At 36.8% G+C, this 22,912-nt stretch overlaps 1 protein-coding gene across 3 annotated transcripts in view; it reads left to right on the top strand.

Annotated features, from left to right (window-relative positions):
• The window catches only part of ACADM (acyl-CoA dehydrogenase medium chain), a 47,895-nt gene that overhangs the window by 2,711 nt on the left and 22,272 nt on the right, over positions 1-22,912 (top strand). For 2 of the 3 annotated variants that reach the window (XM_061186435.1, XM_061186436.1), the window contains exons 2-8: positions 6,885-6,972; positions 9,158-9,255; positions 9,372-9,441; positions 10,073-10,173; positions 11,158-11,238; positions 19,633-19,763; positions 21,903-22,011. In XM_061186435.1, coding sequence (XP_061042418.1) covers positions 6,885-6,972; positions 9,158-9,255; positions 9,372-9,441; positions 10,073-10,173; positions 11,158-11,238; positions 19,633-19,763; positions 21,903-22,011 — 678 coding nt within the window. Of the gene's footprint in view, positions 1-6,884; positions 6,973-9,157; positions 9,256-9,371; positions 9,442-10,072; positions 10,174-11,157; positions 11,239-19,632; positions 19,764-21,902; positions 22,012-22,912 lie in introns of those variants that run through there. The other variant, XM_061186437.1, reaches the window with a different exon arrangement.

Here is a 22,912-nt window from a genome sequence, read left to right as displayed (position 1 = left end):
TTTGATAACTTTAATAAATGCAAGTGGTTACTTTTTGTGTACATTGAACTGTTGTGAGTATAAAAATGGATTGCAAAGGAATAATATCTGCTTATATTTTTTATATATCTTTTTGAAGAAATATGCATATATTTCAGGTATTAAGACAAGTAGTATATTAATGGTTTAGAATAGGGTTGACAAACTGTTTTGTAAAGAGACAGTAAATATTTTTGGCTTTGTGGACCATATGGTTTCACAACTCTGCTGTGAAAGCAGCAATAGACAATATGGTATGGCTGTGCTCCAACAGAATTTTATTTACAAAACTGGTGGGTACCATAGTGTGCTTACCCTTGGCTTAGAATATTCTAAGAATACTTACAGACAACAGCAGAAAATACAGAAAATTGTTTTAGGCTAATTTGTTTTGTTAAATAAAGTGAGGTATCTTAGAAAATGGGATCCTCCAAGGGGAAGATTCCCAGAGGCATTCCTCGGAGGCTCACCAGAGACAGGGTATCAAAGTTGATGGACTAGGCAACTCTTGAATGTATGGTACCATCCTATTGTTGTCCCCCCCCCACCCCGTTCCAACTCCCCAATCACAAATGTTCTAGAACTTGTAGGTGAGATTTCTCGAATAGTGGTTCTAAGTCTACCACTACCCCTGATTGGTATTTGTCTTGGAAACACTCCATGTTAGTAGTGCAAATACTACTGATCAGTTTTAGTTGCATTGCATTTTTTTAAAATTTAATTTTATTTATTTTTTATACAGCAGGTTCTTATTAGTTATCTATTTCATACATATTAGTGTATACATGTCAATCCCAATCTCCCAATTCATCCCACCCACCCCGTACCCCCCACAACGTTCCCCCTTTGGTGTCCATACGTTTGTTCTCTACGTCTGTGTCTCTATTTCTGCCTTGCAAACCGGTTCATCTGTACCATTTTTCTAGGTTCTACATATATGTGTTAATATATGATATTTGTTTTTCCTCTTTCTGACTTACTTCACTCTGTATGACAGTGTCTAGGTCCATCCATGTCTCTACAAATGACCCAATTTCGTTCCTTTTTATGGCCGAGTAATATTCCATTGTATATATGTACCACATCTTCTTTATCCATTCGTCTGTCAGTGGGCATTTCTGTTGCTTGCATGACCTGGCTATGGTAAATAGTGCTGCAGTGAACATTGGGGTGCATGTGTCTTTTTGAATTATTGTTTTCTCTGGCTGTGTGCCCAGCAGTGGGATTGCTGGGTCATATGGGAATTCTATTTTTAGTTTTTTTAAGGAACCTCCATACTGCTCTCCATAGTGGCTGTATCAATTTGCATTCCCCCAGGAGTGCAAGAGGGTTCCCTTTTCTCCACACCCTCTCCAGCATTTGTTGTTTGTAGATTTTCTAATGATGCCCATTCTAACGGGTGTGAGGTGACACCTCATTGTAGTTTTGATTTGCATTTCTCTAATAATTAGTGATGTTGAGCAGCTTTTCATGTGCCTCTTGGCCATCTGTATGTCTTCTTTGGAGAAATGTCTATTTAGGTCTTCTGCCCATTTTTGGATTGGGTTGTTTGTTTTTTTAATATTGAGCTGCATGAGCTGTTTATATATTTTGGAGATTAATCCTTTGCCTGTTGATTCATTCGCAAATATTTTCTCCCATTCTGAGGGCTGTCTTTTCGTCTTGTTTATAGTTTCCTTTGCTGTGCAGAAGCTTTTAAGTTCCATTAGGTCCCATGTGTTTTTATTTCCATTACTCTAGGAGGAGGGTCAAAAAAGGTCTTGCTGTGATTTATGTCAGAGTGTTCTTCCTATGTTTTCCTCTAAGAGTTTTAGAGTGTCCGGTCTTACATTTAGGTCTTTAATCCATTTTGAGTTTATTTTTGTGTATGGTGTTAGGGAGCGTTCTAATTTCATTCTTCTACATGTAGCTGTCCAGTTTTCCCAGCACCACTTACTGAAGAGACTGTCTTTTCTCCATTGTATATCCTTGCCTCCTTTGTCATAGATTAGTTGACCATATTTGTGTGGGTTTATCTCTGGGCTTTCTATCCTGTTCCATTGATGTATATTTCTGTTTTTGTGCCAGTACCATATTGTCTTGATTACTGGAGCTTTGTAGTATAGTCCGAAGTCAGGGAGTCTGATTCCTCCAGCTCCGTTTTTTTTCCCTCAAGATTACTTTGGCTATTTGGGGTCTTTTGTGTCTCCATACAAATTTTAAGATTTTTGTTCTAGTTCTGTAAAAAATGCCATTGGTAATTTGATAGGGCTTGCACTGAATCTGTAGATTGCTTTGGGTAGTAGAGTTATTTTCACAATATTGATTCTTCCAATCTAAGAACATGGTATACCTCTCCATCTGTTTGTGTCATCTTTGATTTCTTTCATCAGTGTCTTATAGTTTTCCGAGTACAGGTCTTTTACCTCCTTAGGTAGGTTTATTCTTAGGTATTTTATTCTTTTTGTTGCAGTGGTTAATGGGATTCTTTCCTTTATTTCTCTTTCTGATCTTTCGTTGTTAGTATATAGGAATGCAAGAGATTTCTGTTCATTAATTTTGTATCCTGCAACTTTACTGAATTCATTGATTAGCTCTAGTAGTTTTCTGGTGGCATTTTTAGGATTATCTATTTATAGTATCATGTCATTTGCAAACAGTGACAGTTTACTTCTTCTTTTCTGATTTGTATTCCTTTTATTTATTTTTCTTCTCTGATTGCTGTGGCTAGGACTTCCAAAACTATGTTGAATAAGCGTAGAGAGAGTGGACATCCTTGTCTTGTTCCTGATCTTAGAGGAAATGCTTTCAGTTTTTCACCATTGAGAATGATGTTTGCTGTGGGTTTGTCATATATGGCCTTTATTATGTTGAGGTAGTTTCCCTCTGTGCCCACTTTCTGGAGAGTTTTTGTCATAAATGGGTGTTGAATTTTGTCAAAAGCTTTTTCTGCATCTATGGAGATGATCATATGGTTTTTATTCTTCAGTTTGTTAATATGGTGTATCACATTGATTGATTTGCATATATTGAAGAATCTTTGCATCCCTGGGATAAATCCCACTTGATCATGGTGTATGACTCTTTTAATGTGTCCTTAGATTCTGTTTGCTAGTATTTTGTTGAGGATTTTTGCATCTATATTCATCAGTGATATTGGTCTGCAATTTTCTTTTTTTGTAGTATCTTTGTCTGGTTTTGGTATCAGGGTGATGATGGCCTCATAGAATGAGTTTGGGAGTGTTCCTTCCTCTGCAATTTTTTGGAAGTGTTTGAGAGGGATGGTTGTTAGCTCGTCTCTAAATGTTTAATAGAATTCGTCTGTGAAACCATCTGGTCCTAGACGTTTGTTTGTTGGAAGATTTTTAATCACAGTTTCAATTTCATTACTTGTGATTGGTCTGTCTGTTCATATTTTCTATTTCTTCCTGGTTCAGTCTTAGAAGGTTATACCTTTCTAAGAATTTGTCCTTGTCTTCCAGGTTGTCCATTTTATTGGCATAGAGTTTCTTGTAGTAGTCTCTTATGTTGCTTTGTATTTCTGCGGTGTCTGTTGTAACTTCTCCTTTTTCATTTCTAATTTTATTGATTTGAGTCCTCTCCCTCTTTTTCTTGATGAGTCTGGCTAAAGGTTTATCAATTTTGTTTGTCTTCTCAAGGAACCAGCTTTTTGTTTTATTGATCTTTGGTATTGTTTTCTTTGTTTCTACTTCATTTATTTCTGCTCTGATCTTTATGATTTCTTTCCTTCTACTAACTTTGGGTTTTGTTTGTTCTTCTTTCTCTAGTTTCTTTAGGTGTAAGTTTAGATTGTTTATTTGAAATTTTTCTTGTTTCTTGAGGTAGGATTGTATTGCTATAAACTTCCCTCTTAGAACTGCTTTTGCTGCATCCCATAGGTTTTGGTTCGTCCTGTGTTCATTGTCATTTGTCTCTAGGTATTTTTTGATTTTCTATTTGATTTCTTCAGTGATCTCTTGGTTATTTAGTAATGTATTGTTTAGCCTCCATGTGTTTGTGTTTTTTACTTTTTTTTTCCATGTAATTTATTTCTAATCTCATAGTGTTGTGGTCGGAAAAGATGCTTGATATGATTTCAATTTTCTTAAATTTACTGAGGCTTGATTTGTGACCCAAGATGTGGTCTATCCTGGAGAATGTTCTGTGAGCACTTGAGAAGAAAGTGTAATCTGCTGTTTTCAGATGGTCCTATAAATATCAATTAAATCTATCTGGTCTATTGTGTCTTTTAAGTCTTGTGTTTCCTTATTAATTTTCTGGATGATCTGTCCGTTGGTGTAAGTGAGGTGTTAAAGTCCCCCACTATTATTGTGTTATTGTCGATTTCCTCTTTTATAGCTGTTAGCATTTGCCTTATGTATTGAGGTGCTCCTATGTTGGGTCCATATATATTTATAATTGTTATATCTTCTTCTTGGATTGATCCCTTGATCATTATGTAGTGTCCTTCCTTGTCTCTTGTAACATTCTTTATTTTAAAGTCTATTTTATCTGATATGAGTGTTGCTACTCCAGCTTTCTTTTGATTTCCATTTGCATGGAATATCTTTTTCCATCCCCTCACTTTCAGTCTGTATGCGTCCCTAGTTCTGAAGTGGGTCTCTTGCAGACAGCATATACATGGGCCTTGTTTTTGTATCCATTCAACGAGCCTGTGTCTTTTGGTTGGAGCATTAAATCCATTCACATTTAAGGTGATTATCGAAATGTATGTTCCTATTACCATTTTCTTAATTGTTTTGCGTTTGTTTTTGTAGGACCTTTTCTTTTCTGTGTTTCCCACTTAGAGAAGTTCCTTTAGCATTTGTTGTAGAGCTGGTTTGGTGCTGCTGAATTCTCTTAGCTTTTGCTTGTCTGTAAAGCTTTTGATTTCACCGTTGAATCTGAATGAGATCCTTGCTGGGTAGAGTAATCTTGGTTATAGGTGCTTCCCTTTCATCCCTTTAAATATATCATGCCACTCCCTTTTGGCTTGTAGAGTTTCTGCTAAGAAATCAGCTGTTAAGCTTATGGGAGTTCCTTTGTATATTGTTTGTCGTTTTTCCCTTGTTCCTTTCAATAATTTTTCTTTTTCTTAATTTTTGTCAGTTTGATTACTGTGTGTCTCGGCGTGTTTCTTCTTGGGTTTATCCTGCCTGGGACTTGGATGCTTCCTGGACTTAGGTGGCTATTTCCTGGAGTTGGGTGGCTTCCTGGACTTGGGTGGCTATTTCCTTTCCCATGTTAGGGAAGTTTTCGACTATAATCTCTTCAAATATTTTCTCGGGTCCTTTCTCTCTCTTCTCCTTCTGGGAACCCTATAATGCAAATGTTGTTGCGTTTAATGTTGTCCCAGAGGTCTCTTAGGCTGTCTTCATTTCTTTTCATTCTTTTTTTTTATTCTTTCTGCTGCAGTGAATTCCACCATTCTGTCTTCCAGGTCACTTATCCGTTCTTCTGCCTCAGTTATTCTGCTATTGATTCCTTCTAGTGTATTTTTCATTTCAGTTATTGTATTGTTCATCTCTGTTTGTTTGTTCTTTAATTCTTCTAGGTGTTTGTTCTTTAATTCGTCTAGGTCTTTGTTAAACATTTCTTGCATCTTCTTGATCTTTGCTGCCATTCTTTTTCCGAGGTCCTGGATCATCTTCACTGTCATTATTCTGAATTCTTTTTCTGGAAGATTGCCTATCTCCACATCATTTAGTTGTTTTTCTGGGGTTTTGTCTTGTTCCTTCATCTGATACATAGTCTTCTGCCTTTTCATTTTGTCTTTCTGTGAATGTGGTTTTCGTTCCACAGGTTACAGAATTATAGTTCTTCTTGCTTCTGCTGTCTGCCCTCTGGTGGATGAGGCTATCTAAGAGGCTTGTGCCAGCTTTCTGATGGGAGGGACTGGTGGTGGGTAGAGCTGGTTGTTGCTCTGGTGGGCAGAGCTCAGTAAAACTTTAATCCACTTGTCTGCTGATGGGTGTGGCTGAGTTCCCTCCCTGTTGGTTGTTTGGCCTGAGGCGACTCAGCACTGGCACCTACCTTGCTCTTTGGTGGGGTTAATGGCGACTCCAGGAGGGCTCACACCAAGGAGTACTTCCCAGAACTGCTGCCAGTGTCCTTGTCCCCGTGGTGAGCCACAGCCACCCCCCACGTCTGCAGGAGACCCTCCAACAGTAGCAGGTAGGTCTGGTTCAGTCTCCTACGGGGTCACTTCTCCTTCCCCGGGTCCTGATGTGCACACTACTTTGTGCCCTCCAAGAGTGGAGTCTCTGTTTCACCCAGTCCTGTTGAAATCCTGCAATCAAATCCTGCTAGCCTTCAAAGTCTGATTCTCTGGGAATTCCTCCTCTTGTTGCTGGACCCTCTGATTGAGAAGCCTGATGTGGGGCTCAAAACCTTCACTCCAGTGGGTGGACTTCTGTGGTATAATTGTTCTCCAATTTGTGAGTCACCCACCCAGTGGTTATGGGATTTGATTTTATTGTGCTTGCGCCCCTCCTCCCATCTTATTGCGGCTTCTCCTTTGTCTTTGGTAGTGGGGTATCTTTTTTGGTGAGTTCCAGTGTCTTCCTGTTGACGATTGTTCAGCAGTTAGTTGTGATTCTGGTGCTCTTGCAAGAGGGAGTGAGCGCACATCCTTCTACTCCGCCATCTTGAACCAATCTCTCCACATTGCATTTTTTAAAAAAAGAATTTCCTTTATGATAGGTGTTCAATATCTGATAATTGGGTTAATACAGAAGTCAAATTATGGTTGAGGGCATTTAAGTAATGACTTAAACTGTGTTCTTGAATATGGTCAAAGAAGCTGTTCTACTCACTTGTGTTGTCAGTATTCTATTTGACTCATGTTTAATTTATCAAATTTATTGTAATAAAATTGTTCTTTGCAGGTACTGAGAAGTCTTTCTCGCTTTGACTGGAGATCACAACATACGAAAGCTGTCCAGCACCGTGAACCTGGATCAGGATTTAGTTTTGGTATATGATTTGTTCTGTGTTTTGATTTTAAACTTTTGTTTGTTGTATGTATGCAGCTTTTTATATGTATTTATCTGGAATATTTTTGTAAACAAACTTAGTAATGTCTGTCAGTGAATAGAACCAATCACCATCCACAGATTGTTCACAGTTAGTCATACCCATTCTTCCTGATCTTGTTTTCTTCTCCAGCATAATACCCTATACATAAATCTGTATTAGCAGCATACATGTATATTTCTGCCATTTTTATTAAGTATATATCCCCAAGTAAATAACAAATTCACTGCTACATATGACTGGTCTTCAACTTAGAAATGAATGCAATAAATACTTCTTAAACACTTATTAGATACAAAGTGCTAGGTGCCTGCTAATAAGCCAGAGCCTGTTTTGTCCATAATATATCTGAACTGCAGTTTGGTGCTAGTAGATGTGGTTCTCAGTTTTGGGATCAGAGAGCCATGTGGTGTCGGAGGGAAAAGGAATAAGATTTTGCTTCCCCTTTCTCTCTAAAATGAAGACCCCCACCCCGGCAAAAAATTTGAAAAATAATCCCTTTCTTCAGCATCCTTTGCCCCCTATAGTGCTTCTTGCTTCAAAATTATTACCTTTCCTCTAGTTAAAAACCCATTTTCTCAGTTCACTTGGTCTCAGAAAATAGTTAAAAGGCAGCTGAGATAATTAACTCACACCCAGGTAGAAATAACAAACTCAAAACTCCCTAGGGTTATCATTTTTGGTTTTTATTTTATTTTTTAAGATTGTTGGCATCTTTATAAAGTTTTTTTTTTTTTAACAGAATTAAGTGAAAATTTTGAAACAGCATGAGGATAGCAGTATGGGACACTGGATCTTATTTTCTTATTGAGATGTTAGCATAGGTTTGGTATGGTTGCTCTTTAGTTTCAGTTTGTCATGTACAGATTCATAGTCAATAGTAAGAGACTAGCAGGAGAAATCTATGGTGGTTTGCTGACTGACAGAAGATGAGATAGATATAAGTGTTTAGGAGGGAGATTGTGGAGCTCAAGAAAAGGAATAAGGATAACACCTATGACCAGTTGCACCTGGTTGTTTAGCTATAAAATGGGGATAATATTTACAACACAGGATTTATTTGAAGATTAAATTATATGACACATGTGAAGTCCTAGCACATAGTAACTGGATCAAAGTAGGTTCTCAAATAATACTTAATAGATCCTTGCCTTCCCTCCCCTTTACCCACTCACAATTTTGATACGAATTGGCCCCAATTTTAGAAGTAAAGTTGTGATGTAGAGAACACTAGACTGAAACGCTAAGTATACTTTTATTGCTAATTCATTGTAAGACTCTGGGGCTATCGTTTCCTCAGTCTGGGCTTTTGTTTCCTTATTTGTACAATGAGAGATTCAACACCGAATTTCTAATGTCTTTTACATTTTATTTCATACATCCCTATAGAAATGATTACTATACTCCTAAACATTCTTGCTCATTCTTGCCTTTCTGCCTTTTTTCTCATTCTTCTTGCCTGAAATACCCTATATCTTTTTAAAATTTTACCTATCCTTTGATAGTATGGATTTTAAAAAGTATGGTGGTAATTGGCTTCTGTCCTCGGTCCAGTCACCCTATTCACTTCATTAATTGGAGAAGCTTTCCCACCACTTTTGCCAGTTGCTTTGTGCTAATTTATAAACTTAAATTATCTGAGTTTAAAGAGGGAGTAAAATTGAAATTACGATATTAGTATTATATGATATTTTGGAACAACTTTTATTGGTTTATGGTCACTGGTCATGTCTTATCTCCCTAATTAGATTGATTCTTGAGATCAGGGCATTGTCATATGTATTAGTTTTATTTCAGTGTTAGTCAACGTTTGATGAGTCTGCTTTGGAACTAATAATAAGTAAGAAAAATTGTTTTTACCTTAACACTTGGAAGAGGAAAACTCAAGTTTATATCTGTTACTCATTTGTAAAAGCTAGAAATCTTACCTACCTTTTTGGCATGAGTATTGATATAGATTTATTCATATAGCACAGTGAAATCTTGATTAGTCTGAAGGCACATTGTAGTCTGACTTTCTTGTTATCAAGGTTTAAAGTCTCCATTATAAATATAAATTTCCACATACTTCATTTCCCTCAACTCATTGTCCTATTTTAATGTTTTCTAAATAACTTTCCCTTAGCGTTCACTGAACAGCAGAAAGAATTTCAAGCTACTGCTCGTAAATTTGCCAGGGAGGAAATCATCCCAGTTGCTGCAGAATATGATAAGACTGGCGAGGTAGGTTTATGCATTTTAAGGAGAGAAAAGTCTTTGACATATTTTACAAGATTTTAAATATAAACAAATTTTAAATATAACTGGCTTTTATCTTTATTATTATTTTTTTCTTTCAGTACCCTGTCCCACTAATTAAAAGAGCCTGGGAACTTGGTTTATTGAATACACACATTCCAGAAAATTGTGGTAAGCTTTCTTTACATTTTTAATCCTAGAATGCCTATGTACAAGAAGAATTTTGAAATTCTATTCAGTCATTCTTTCAGATATTTGTTGCCATTAAATGGCTTTCTACCTTTGTGCCCCTGTTCAGACTTCAGTATTTGTCAGCTTTTAGAAGCCTTGTACTCAACACTTAGAGGCATTCTTCCTTCTTTATAACTGGTTCCGATGTTAACTTGATCCTAATCCTTGGTAACTTCTCTCTCTACAGTTAGTTGATTTGTTGCATTTTAATTCTACCTTTGATTTTACATTTTATTGAGACTTTCCTTTCACTCCTTTCGTCAATCAAAAGGTTAAAATTTTAGCAGAGTTGAATCAAGTTTTTACAAAATCAAGCTGAAACAGGAAGACAGGTCCAGATTACAAATAGTAAGAGAATTTTTTGAAATTTTAAAACTTATTTTAGAGAAGTATACTTTGTTACTGTACTAGCCAGAAAACTTTTAGTTTCTAGTGTTATAGATACTGTATTTGCAAATTTGCTGTTAAAATCAATTAGGTTATATTGGAAGTAATTTAAATAGTTCACCCTTATTTCTGTTGAGGTGTGCTGTATATTATAATGGGCTCTTAAAACATTTTGATACTGTAGGAGGTCTTGGACTTGGAACTTTTGATAGCTGTCTAATTACTGAAGAAATGGCTTATGGATGTACAGGGGTTCAGACTGCTATTGAAGGAAATTCTCTGGGGGTAAGTTACCTAGAAAATGAATTGCTTAACTGAGCTGTTGTTAATGAAACAGTACTGCTAAGTTAGGTTAGCTGGTGGAACACAGTTTTCTTTAAAAAGGAACACAAGATTCTGCAGTGAAGCCTGGAGTTCTTTTCCATGAGTTGATCATTCTGGCTGTTGTCTTTAGTACTCGGAGTCCTAGCTGTCTCTGTGGGGAAACTGTACACTTTGGCTGTGGCTTCAGTGGCAATTCTTAGGTAAGGGCATTCAGGAGAAGGATTGGGATGGCTTGCTGCCACTGCTGGCAATGCTGAAATTTAGTGAGTAATTCTTAGGACACCTGATCATATATACCATGTCATTTATTGTAAATTTAATTCTTTTTTGTTTGTTTGTTTATTTTTGGCTGCATTGGGTCTTCGTTGCTGCGTGCAGGCTTTCTCTAGTTGCGGCGAGTGGGGGCTACTCTTCGTTGCAGTGTGTGGGCTTCTCATTGCATGGCTTCTCTTGTTGCAGAGCACGGGCTCTAGGCACGTGGGCTTCAGTAGTTGTGGTGCACGGGCTCAGTAGTTGTGACTCACGGGCTCTAGAGCACAGGGTCAGTAGTTGTGGCACACGGGCTTAGTTGCTCCGCGGCATGTCGGATCTTCCCGGACCAGGGCTCGAACCTGTGTCCCCTGCATTGGCAGGCGGATTCTTAACCACTGTGCCACCAGGGAAGTCCGTAAATTTAATTCTCTACTTGTGCATCTTACTACAGTAGATTTTTGTATATTATTTTACCAACAAGTCCTATATAACTTTGTTTTATGAAAATACTTGGATTAATAGATTTATATCCTCGTGGTTTTAGCTCTCTAACTTAGAGGCAGAATAAAGACCAATTCTTTGGACTCACCCTTGGGGGAAAATAGTTCTCATGTTTTGAATTAAGTATCTCAATTTACATACCTAATTTTAAAATATCTTGCTTTTTTAATATCACTTTTCTTTGGTTGATAGCAAATGCCTGTTATTATTGCTGGAAATGATCAACAACAAAAGAAATATTTGGGGAGACTGACTGAGGAGCCAATGATGTGTGTGAGTATGTGTAGCTGCTGCTTTATTTCACATTTAAAGAAGTGAATAAGTGTGCTCTTTTTCCTTTTCAGTCTGTATGTATACACTGGGCTACAGCACATTAAGGCAAAAGCGACATATTTAGGTACAATGATGTTTCTGGGATGCCAGAAAGTGTCATAAAATAATCCTCTTGCTTATTTCCAGAAGAAAGATACCTACTTATAATGTTTCTGGGATGCCAGAAAAGTATCATAACAATCCTCTAGCTTATTTCCAGGAGAGTAATAGCTACTTAATGGAGCACTCCGGAGCTCTAGAACTGAGCGGTTGTGTCAGGAAGTTCAGATGGAATACATGACAGTAGGTGTTTGAACTAGTAGTTTTTTGAACTAATAAGAAATTAATATGACTGAAAAGATAACAGTTTGTTTGTTGAATGACTGAGTGACTTCAGGAGGATATTTATACATTTTATTTAATTTTCTGAGAACTACTCAACAAATTTTTAAATTGGAATTTATTTTGGCCGTGCCGTGCGGCATGCGGGATCTTAGTTCCCCAACCAGGGATCAAATCTGTGCCTCTTGCAGTGGAAGCGCAGAGTCTTAACCACTGGACTGCCAGGGAAGTCCCTAAATTGGATTTTTTTATGAAAGATATTCTTACACATTTTACACACATGCATGCTGCAGTTCTATTCTGAAAGTGTCTTTACATAGGATTTTTCTTTCTTTTGGTTATTAGTCAAACAGATTTCAGTCTAGGGTGTGATTGTGATACCAAAATATAGTAAATTGTTATCATTTTGAGCTAACTGTGAGAATTGGTCTGAAAGAGTAGAAAGTAGTGTTTGAAAATAAATGTTTTTTATTTATTTCAGGTACCTAAATTTCAGGTAAACTAATGAAGACATTTATATGTATTTCCTACTTAGTTGTCAATTTGTTTCAACAGGTGAGAGTTACTTAGTAGGCTAATTCTCAATATTGTCTAAGAATTGTGTGAAACATCCAGATTCTTTTCTTGTAATGTATATAATATTAGAAATAGGCTAAAAAATTGTAGCATAGAGATGCTTTGGAGAACCTAACTTATACACTGATATGAATATTTGTAATTATCTTACTGTTTATAAATAGGTATTTCTAAAATATTAGAGTCTTTAAAAGTAGTTCAGGTATTTTAAACATTTCTTTGGCAGTTTTGTTATTAATATCTTCAGTATATGTAAAAATACATTCACTCTAGTCCCTAAATTATTCTAACTTCTGAATTAATAAAGGTTTACTGTACATTTTCTCCCTTCTAGTGCATAATATTACTCAAATATGTATCTAGTGCAATTGATGTACTCAAAATATGAAGCCAAGGGTGAAAATGAAAATAGTCAATAGGTATATTAATGAAAAATATTGATTAATTTCTACTGAGAGTCAGTTAACTCTCAATAATATTTATAAAATTATACTACATATAATGTGTTTTACTTAAACTTTTTAGAATTAATATTTAAAAAACTTTTGGATTGTAAAAATAGTATAGAAGATTTAGAAAGGTATGAAGAAGAACAAAAACATCTGTAATCCCTCAGATATGAAGTTAACTGGTGTAACTGTCTTATTGTATACTCTATTAGATTTTTTAATAAATACAGATGTATTTTTCACAATTAAGGTCATACATATGCAGTTTTATATCCTTTTTAACATAATGAGCATTTTCTTATGCTCTACTTCTTTTTAAATACTGTGATATTTATGACTACATAATATGCTATCTAATTGATGTACTATAAATTATTTCACTATTCCCTATTGTTGAATAGTTAAATTCCTTAGATTTTTGCTTTTAAAAATAATGTCGGACTTCCCTGGTGGCGGAATCTGCCTGCCAATGCAGGGGACATGGGTTCGAGCCCTGGTCCGGGAAGATTCCACATGCTGCGGTACAACTAAGCCCATGTGCCACAACTACTGAACCTGCGCTCTAGAGCCCACGAACCAACTACTGAGCCCGTGCACCACAACTACTGAAGCCCATGTGCCTAGAGCCCGTGCTCCGCAGCAAGAGAAGCCACCGCGATGAGAAGCCCATGCACCGCAACGAAGAGTAGCCCCTCCTCGACGCAACGAGAGAAAAGCCCGCACGTAGCAACAAAGACCCAACGCAGCCAAAAATAAATAAATAAATAAATAAATTTATTAAAAAAAATAATAATAATGTCATGGTAGGGGACTTCCCTGGTGGTCCAGTGGTAAAGAATCCACCTTACAATGCAGGGGACGTGGGTTCGATCCCTGGTCAGGGAACTAAGATCCCACGTGCCGCAGGGCAACTGAGCCCGTGCGACATAACTACTGAGCTCGTGTGCCTCAACTAGAGAGCCTGCGTGCTGCAAACTACAGAGCCCATGTGCTCTGGAACCCACGTGCCTCAACGACAGAGCCCAGACGTCCTGGGGCCTGTGCTCCACAACTAGAGAAGAGAAAACCTGTATGCCACAACAAGAGAGAAGCCCGTGTGCCACAATGAAAGATCCCACATGCCTCAACGAAGATCCCACATACCACAACTAAGACCTGACGCAGCCAACAACAACAACAACAACAACAAAAAATAATAATAATGTCATGGTAAAAATTGATACAGAAAAAGATGATAAGTTTTTGGATTTAATTTACAGTTACAGTGTTAGTGCATGTTCGTAAGACTTAATCTTTTACCAGATCATGTGATCAGTTATACTCTTGCTGAGGAAAGTGAGTACAGAAATAAATCAGGGTGATACTATAATTATTTTTTAATACCACTTAGTGCAAAAACATTTTCTAAAAATCAAAACTAATTGTATTATTGCATATATATTACACATATAGTATTAAAATATCAATAATAAGTTAGAAACCATATTTCTTTTTCAAAGATTGGATTAAATCTTTTAAAAAGTATATACCTAAAATATATGCAGTATTAGACAACTGGAAACAAGTATTAGACTACTAGGACAAGCTTGTTATGGGCAAGACATTCAGTAAACTTACTTGTCCAAACATGGTCTAAGAACTCAGAAGTGTCTGAAAAAGCATAACAATGGTAAAGAAAACTCTTGTCATAAAACCATGCATTTCCAGTAGAACTGAGAAGTAGCTGAAATGTAACTGAACACTGAACTTGGGGTCCCAAGACCTGGCTTCAAGCCATATAATAGCAATATGATCTTATATAGTTACTTAGCCTCAAAGTCTCTCCTGTATTTTCTTCTGTATTGTTATACACACCTATTTTGGTCGTATAACATCTAAAAAGGATATTGTAAAGGTAAAACAAAATGCTTATGTTTTTATAAGAATATCTTCACATAGTGTCCCTTTTGCAAAAATATAGTAGAGAAATTTCTTTCATACCTAATGGCCAGGGGATACTTTGTTTTTCTTTAACTGCCATTCATTCATCCATTCATCTACTCAATATCTGAATTCCCTGCATATGCCAGACTTCAGCTTATGGGCAGTTTACACTTGTAACTACAGTATAGTATTTTTATTGTTTTGGTAAGTAGGAAGCACAGAGCCTATTTTATAGTCCTCCATTAGTAATTATTTGAACCTCGAAGCATGTGTTGTAGTATATTATTCTTTCCGGTTTATCTTTATTTTCACTTCATTCCTGATTTTTTAAAAAACATGCGTTATATGAACTACCTCCAGTCACTTTAGAGTGTAAGGCAAAAAAGAAAAAATTAGTAGAGAATGAATGCAAAATTGTTCAGTAAACTATACAAAGATAAGGTGGTGGTATCATCACTAATAAAGAAAAGTATAATCTACTCATTCTTTTAAATATTTGAATACTGTGTACCAGCTGGACTTGGAATAAAACAGTGAATAAAACTGGGCTCCTGGGACTTCCCTGGTAGCACAGTGGTTAAGAATCCGCCTGCCAAAGCAGGGGACACGGGTTCAAGCCCTGGTCCGGGAAGATCCCGCATGCTGCGGAGCAGCTAAGCCTGTGTGCCACAACTACTGAGCCTGCGCTCTAGAGCTGGCGAGCCACAACTACTGAGCCCGCGTGCCACAACTACTGCAGCCCATGTGCCTAGGGGCTGTGCTCTGCAAGAAAGAGAAGCCACCACAATGAGAAGCCCGCACACCGCAACAAAGAGTAGCCCCCGCTTGCTGCAACTGGAGGAAGCCTGTGCACAGCAACGAAGACCCAACGTAGCCCCCCTCAAAAAAAAAAATAAACCAAAAAAACCCCCACCAAAACTGGGTTCCTGCTCATAAGTTTAACAATCTGGTAGACCCTTAGATCCTTACCCAAAATGTATTATTCATAGAATTATAGAATTCGTAGAATTTTGCAAATTAAGTAAATAATAAATTCTTCATAAATAAATAATTATGCATAAAAGAATGTTACTAATTTGCTTGACTTAAGAGAACAAGTTGCACTGGAAACAAAAATGGCTTCTGCTGAAAGAGCATTATAAAATTAATTTTACTTACTAGGAAACAATCAAATAAGACAAGAACAACTCTGAAGAACCAGCCATTTTGCATAGAAAAACACAAACTCATACACTTCGTAAGTTCTAAAAACTATGCCTTGGGCTTCACTGGTGGCACATTGGTTAAGAATCCGCCTGCCAACGCAGGGGACACGAGTTTGAGCCGTGGTCTGGGAAGATCCCACATGCCGTGGAACAGTTAAGCCCGTGCGCCACAACTACTGAGCCTGTGCTCTCGAGCCTGCGAGCCACAACTACTGAAGCCCTCATGCCTAGAGCCCGTGCTCCGCAACAAGAGAAGCCACCGCAATGAGAAGCCCGTGCACTGCAGTGAAGAGTAGCCCCCGCTCGCCGCAACTAGAGAAAGCCCGCGTGCAGCAACAAAGACCCAACACAGCCAAAAATAAGTAAGAATAAAATAAATTTATGAAAAAGTTTAAAAAAATAAAAACTATGCCTCATTATAAAGCAGAGGAATGTCTAATAGCATATTTCAGAGAAAAAGAAATTCCCACAGTTACTTAAAATAAAATTTTGGTACTTTAAAGAGTTATCTTTTCTGGACAGTTCATTTGTATAATACTTTTTTTGTTGTGATGCTGAAAACATCTTTGAACATCTAGGTAGAAGAGTAATGCAGTTAACCTACATGACACCTGAATCTCCTCTATAGCACACCTGTGAAAAGGCCATCTAGCTCATGTTTTCATGTTTAGGAGTCTCAACTTCCTGAAGCAGCTCCATTTGGGAGTGTCCCTGACTGTTAGAAAGCTCTTCTAGATTGCATGCTCCTGAGGGAAAGGATTGTGTCATTTCCTTTTATAATTTCACCACCTGATACCATAATAGGTGTTCAATAAGTTTGAATAATTTCACACTAGTTTTCTCCTATCAATTCAAATCCTCTCCCTTGGCTGTATAGCCCTTCAGGTATTTTAATATGGCTGTCATGTGGATCATACCTTTTCTAAGCAAATTAGCCCCAATTTTTTCATCTTTTCTTCATACAGCACAGTAAAGTCCCACCGCCTTCTTAGTAATCACTGACTCAAAAATATTATTATAGAGCTAAATATAGTACTCTAGGATGGTCTGATGAGTACAGAGTAGCATGGTTCCATCACTCTTATTTTAGATACTTTTTTTTTTTTAATATCCCCTCCTGGCCTTGCCCCCACCACCCACCTTCATTTTAAACTGGAGTTGATTCAAACCTGCTGCTCTTGGAAATAGGCCATCAGTATAGTTTCCAACAGAAAGATGATCCATGAGGGGATGTGAGTGTGAGAGAGCAGGGCAATCAGAAAGAATGAGAAAATGAGACAAGGGAATGGAAAAGGTGAATAAACAGAGGACGATGAAGGAGGGAGAAAGACTGAAAGATTAAAATGTTGGGCTGAGTGGGGAGCTTGAAGAGAAGGGAGGTACTGAAAGCCTCGAGTTGGAGCAAGTCCAGAGCTGATCCTTCTGGGCCCTGTTCTCTCTCACAGATCCAGAGGGTTGCAATAAAGATGTGTCTCTTTGAGATTTTCCAGGTCTCTTTCCCATAAATCTGTATTTTCTTCTTAATTAAGGTCTTCTGGACCAAAGGTGTCATCCAAGAATTGTGTAAGGAACACAAAGATAGGTAGATACTATTCTTTTATAAATATAGCTTATAGCATTAGCACTGTTGATTTACATAAAGCTTACTCTTGACTTAAATTGTCAAATCAGTCTCCATCTCGTGTTAAGTTTTGGTATATTCACTGAGTAGTCTATTAAGTCTCCAGTTCCAGCCCTTATCTCTCCCCTGACCTTTACCCTCCTATATGAACTTATCTATTAGACATTTCTTCCTAGCTAGACTCAAATATCTTAAACGAAATGTGTCCCAAACCAAATTATTTTCTTCCCACTCTATAGTACTGCTTCTCTTCGAGATTATCCCTAATTGGAAGCTTCCTAAACTAAGAAATTGAGTCATCATAACATCCTCTTTAGCTCCCCAACATCCTATTTAGTCATTGTGTCCTGTGGATTTCACACCACAGTTCTAAACTTCATCTTATCTTCTTGCCTTATCTTGCTTCTTAGTTTAAGCTTGCTTTCTTGCCTAATTTGTGTCCCTAACTCCAGTCTTATGTAGGTATTTATGCCACTTACTAGATCTGTGACCTTGGGAAAATTACTTAACCTCACTGTCTCAGTTTCCTTATTTATAAAATGTAGATACCTAGTACCTGTGTCATAAGGATTATTGTGAGGTTTAAATGAGTCAAGTACTTAGAACAGCACCTGGAAGATAGTAAAAAGTTGTTATTATTATTATCTCCCCTTAAATCTGTCCTTTATACTTCTGTAATAATAAACTATCTAAAATGTAAAACTATCACTTTCCTGCATTTACAAAAACATTGTGTTTCCATTTCATCAATAGCAGTGGTATCTAATATATATTTTTTTAGTTTGTGAACCTGTTTTAGAATCTGACATCCTCAGAAAAATGCATATATATTCCTCACTTTTGCACACTAGGCTGCTCTGGATTTCTCTGAAGCCCAGGTTCTGTGGCACAGTAGCAAGTGTTTGATAAACTTTTGTTGAATGCATAAAAGTCTGCTCTCCTTAGCATGGCATACACCTCAGCCTCCAGGACCAGGTCCCTGCCTGCCTTTTTAGCCTGTTTTCATGTCTTTCAGTTTCATACTTTACATTCCAGTACTGAACTGCTAGTACTTTGCCTTGTACAACTGCTGTTTCATTCTTCCACGCCTGGATCTGCTTGCCTCACTTATTTGTCCTTAAAGACTTATCTCCTTCAATGAGTATTACTTATTATTCTTCTTTTCATCTTCCTTACCACTCATCACCTCCCACCCCCTACAGGTCTAAGTAGTCATTTCTAATGTCCCTATGTACCCTTACTACTTTGAATTAAAATTAACTGTTAAGGTTTCTCTCTTTGGACTATAAGTACCTTAAGGGTAAGGAACTTGTGTCTTTAGGCCTTGTATTACTAGTACCTGTCACTCAGTAAACTTGAATGAACTTCAGCTACCCATTGCTTGCCTTCCACCACTCCCTTTATCCATTCTGCTTACATCTTGTCACACATCTGTTGAAGAGCCTTAAGAGGCTCCCCTTTTTCCACCAGATAAAATTTTAACTTCTTAGTGTAATATAAAGTGTTCTTTGTCATCTGTTCCCTTCCTTTCTTTCCAGACTAATTTCTACCATTCCCTTACATGCACAGAGTATAGATGTTACAGAATCTGGTACTTTTGTATCACTGTAACACTGGGTAATCCTGTTTTGTAACACTGGGTAACCCTGCTTCTTATCTCGGTATCATTGCATATGTATTACTTCTTCCTGGAATACACATTCCCCCTTTTCCTTACCCCCTAAGAATTCCTTTTCCTTTTTGAGACTTAATTTAAGCATCACCTCTGGGAAGCTTTCTGACACCCTAAAGCTAAGATTGTTTTTTAAGCCCATTGTGTGTGACTTTAATACTTAGATATATAATTACAATATAATATTCATCTCCACTGCTACATTGTAAAAATCTTGAAGACAGGATATCTTTCATCTCTGGCTTTTCCATCTCCTCCTTGGTAAATGGTGGATACTACTCAATAAATGTTTGGTTGAATGAGTTCGTGTGAAATTTATTTAACTTGGTTGAAGATACCTAACATTGTAATTTTTGATATGGTTTATTGGTATCCTACATCTAGTTTTAAATTACATATTAAATGTTCTTACATTTGAGCAGTTTGATTCTGTAAGAACATTTTATTGTTAAGTATTTTAAAGTATTTAAAATACTGACTTAAAAAATAAAATACCCTCCTGGTTCTAAATGTTCATAATTTAATAATTAACATATAATTATTTTCTCTTGTTTCCATATATTCAAGGCCTACTGTGTAACAGAACCTGGAGCAGGCTCTGATGTAGCTGCTATAAAGACCAAAGCAGAAAAAAAAGGAGATGAGTACATTATTAATGGTCAGAAGATGTGGATAACCAATGGAGGAAAAGCTAATTGGTATGTTGTTTGAAACCTCTCTATATTGATTCTTAAATGCTTTATATTCAGAATCTCCCCCTCTCTCCTTCCTTTATTATTAAACCACCACAATTAAGACAAGTTTTATTCATGGAACTGGAGGGTCCATAAAGGATTATAAATAGTTCAGTGATTTTCACAAACTATTCTTAAGTCCTGAACTATTTCTTCAAATTGTATCAGAAGTTTAATTTGTAAAATAAAATAAAACAAAAACACCTGCTCTGGTTGAATCTGATTAGGAAAGCTAGAGTTCCCTTTACTTGGCTTACTATCCCCACTCTCCCTAGCCCGTACCAGGACCTCCTTGGAACCATTCCCCTAAGACTCTGAGGAAAAAGGAAAGCCATTGGTATAGCACATTTCTCTTTTTCTGAGCAATAAGTTTAGAGAGGACGGAATTTTACTTTAATAAAATCTAAAAGGTCCAAATATATAGGTCCAAAAATAATGACATGAAGTTCAACAAAGGGTCATAAAATCCCTTGTATTAATATAAAATGTTGAAGGAAAACATATTTAATAGCATTATTTGTGGGAAAAAGATGAAGAAAGGTTCTATAGGAATCAACAGTGTGATGTATCTGCCTTTAAGAAGCGAATGTAATTTCTTGCTGAAGTAATAGAAGTATAACATCAAACAAGCAGGAAAAAAATGGTAACAGTTCTGGGCAACACTTTTTAAGACATGCATTGACAAAATGAAATAAATTCAGAAGCAAGTAAATGTCCTTCATTAGGGTGAGCACAGAAAACATGTCCTATGAAGAGTAAAGAAATTAGATTTGGTTGTGTAGGAAGAATTTTAAAAATTTTTAAATAATGTCTCATACATGGAAGAGTAGGCTTGTATGTTTGCTTCAGAAAGTCAGTTTAGAATAAATGTGTGAAAGTGAGAAAAATGTAGAGTATAGCTCAACATAAAGACAAGAATTTCAACAACAGTTCTATCTAGTGTGTGTTAAGTGGTCATGGGAAAAATGTATTTACTCATCACTACAAGTATATAAATAGAAACTTACAGAAGAAGGACCTTCTGGTCATTGGTATAATGAACTAAAAATGGGCTGTCTTTCCTTGTCTGCAAAAATTCTGATTCAGTATATATGTGTGCTCTTCGGTGCTATTTTTTGGCAAGAAAAGCATTATTCCTGAGAGTGAGTTTACTGTTTATTTTAAATATGTCAATCACTTTATGAGTGTCCAGTATTATAGAGTGCTATATCATTATCTTTAAGTAAGTTATCATAATATCAGCAAGTAATAAAAAAGTGAAGAAACGATTAAAATGTAACAAGTTGAGGGAAATCCAGCAATGCAAGTAGAAGCTTTCACAATTTTAAGAATTAAGTACAGCACATCATGTAGTAAGACAAATTAGGTAATATATGAAACTAGAAAACAATTTTTACTATTTTTTAAACTATTAAGTAAAACTGTAGAGTAGATGATAGTTTATTAGTTTTAAGCATAGAAAATAAATTAGTTGTTTAAGAAATTAAAAAAAATTCTCCTATACCAGGCTATTTAGAACATAGGTTACATGGATATTTGGATGTTTTGCCTTTTTTCCTCATGTTTTATTTTTAAATCTTCCTGGGAAGAATTCTTCTGGAGAGAAAACCCAGGAGATATTCATAATAATTCAGCTGTAACAGAAACTCTGATTTTGCTGCATGAAGAAGACAGTAGTCAGAACATAGGGGTCACTATCTCATTTCTTTTCACAGGCAGCCCCATTTACCCTCCTTTTCCAGATAACTTGTCCCTTAAATACTTAAACTAGTTTTGGGAAAGAAAAAGTGACAGTTCCAACACACACATACTTTATTTTATGTTATCTTGATACAAGGAATTTTTACTTGTCCATCAAACTACAAAAAAAAAAGTTAGATACCATATTAGTTAAGAAGTAAATGTGGGGTGAAATACTAGCTCTGCCATGTTGTAAGTATGTGATCTGGGTGAGCTTTTAAACCTCTCTGACTCTTCATTTCTTCATCTATAAAATGGGGGTAATAACAATTGAGATTTTTGGGAGGATTAACTGAGATGGGAGTCACCATATGTTATCTGCTGATACCATTATCTATCATCATGTATGTGTATGTGTATTAGGTATTTTTTATTGGCTCGTTCTGATCTGGATCCTAAGGCTCCTGCTAGTAAAGCCTTTACTGGATTTATTGTGGAAGCAGACACCCCAGGAGTACAGGTTGGAAGAAAGGTAAAGTGTGTATTTATCAGTGATTAAGGCCTCCAATATTATTTTAACTATAAATTTCAAAATTACTAATTTCAGTTTCCTTTATTGAAAACATTTTGGTTGTATTAAGTTGCAATAAAAATAAATCTGCTTTTGATATTATTGGATGAAATAGTCCTTGCTAAAGATTTTTAAGTTGAGAATAGTCGTGTCAAGTAATTATTTGAAAGAGTAGCCATTCTTGGTGCCAGTCTATGGAGAATGCCAATAACAGCTGTGAGGGATAATGAAGCAGAAATCAAACTATCATTTGTATGGCCTGCCCAATAATAGAGTTTTAGATATTTCAAAACACTTTCCCATTCTTTTTCTTTGCTCACAGCAACCTTTCGTGTAGGATAAGTGACATTATGCCCATTTTATGGATTAAAACAATGTGACATAAGTTGATTACCCAAGTTCATACAACACTAAGAGAAAAATCTGTTCCTGAGAAAGTGTAGAAATGGCAAAGAGCCTTGAATGTGGGAAGGCAAGAAAAATTTTATTTGAACAAGAAAAGGTAATTTAACATATTTGAAAAGGATAGTAATATGGGGGACTTCCCTGGTGGCGCAGTGCTTAAGAATCCACCTGCCAATGCAGGAGACATGGGTTCAATCCCTGGCCCACAAAGATCCCACATGCCGCGGAGCAACTAAGCCTGTGTGCCACAACTACTGAGCCTGCGCTCTAGAGCCCACGCGCCAGAACTACTGAGCCCACGTGCTCTAGGGCCCGCGTGCCGCAACTACTGAGCCCACGTGCTGCACCTACTGAAGCCGGTGCGCCTAGAGCCCGTGCTGTGCAACAAGAGAAGCCACCGCAATGAGAAGCCTATGCACCGCAACGAAGAGTAGCCCCCGCTCGCTGCAACTAGAGA

Source organism: Eubalaena glacialis, chromosome 3, assembly GCF_028564815.1.
Source record: "Eubalaena glacialis isolate mEubGla1 chromosome 3, mEubGla1.1.hap2.+ XY, whole genome shotgun sequence".
Classification (NCBI taxonomy): Eukaryota; Metazoa; Chordata; class Mammalia; order Artiodactyla; family Balaenidae; genus Eubalaena; species Eubalaena glacialis.
This window is presented reverse-complemented; position numbering and strand designations above follow the sequence as displayed.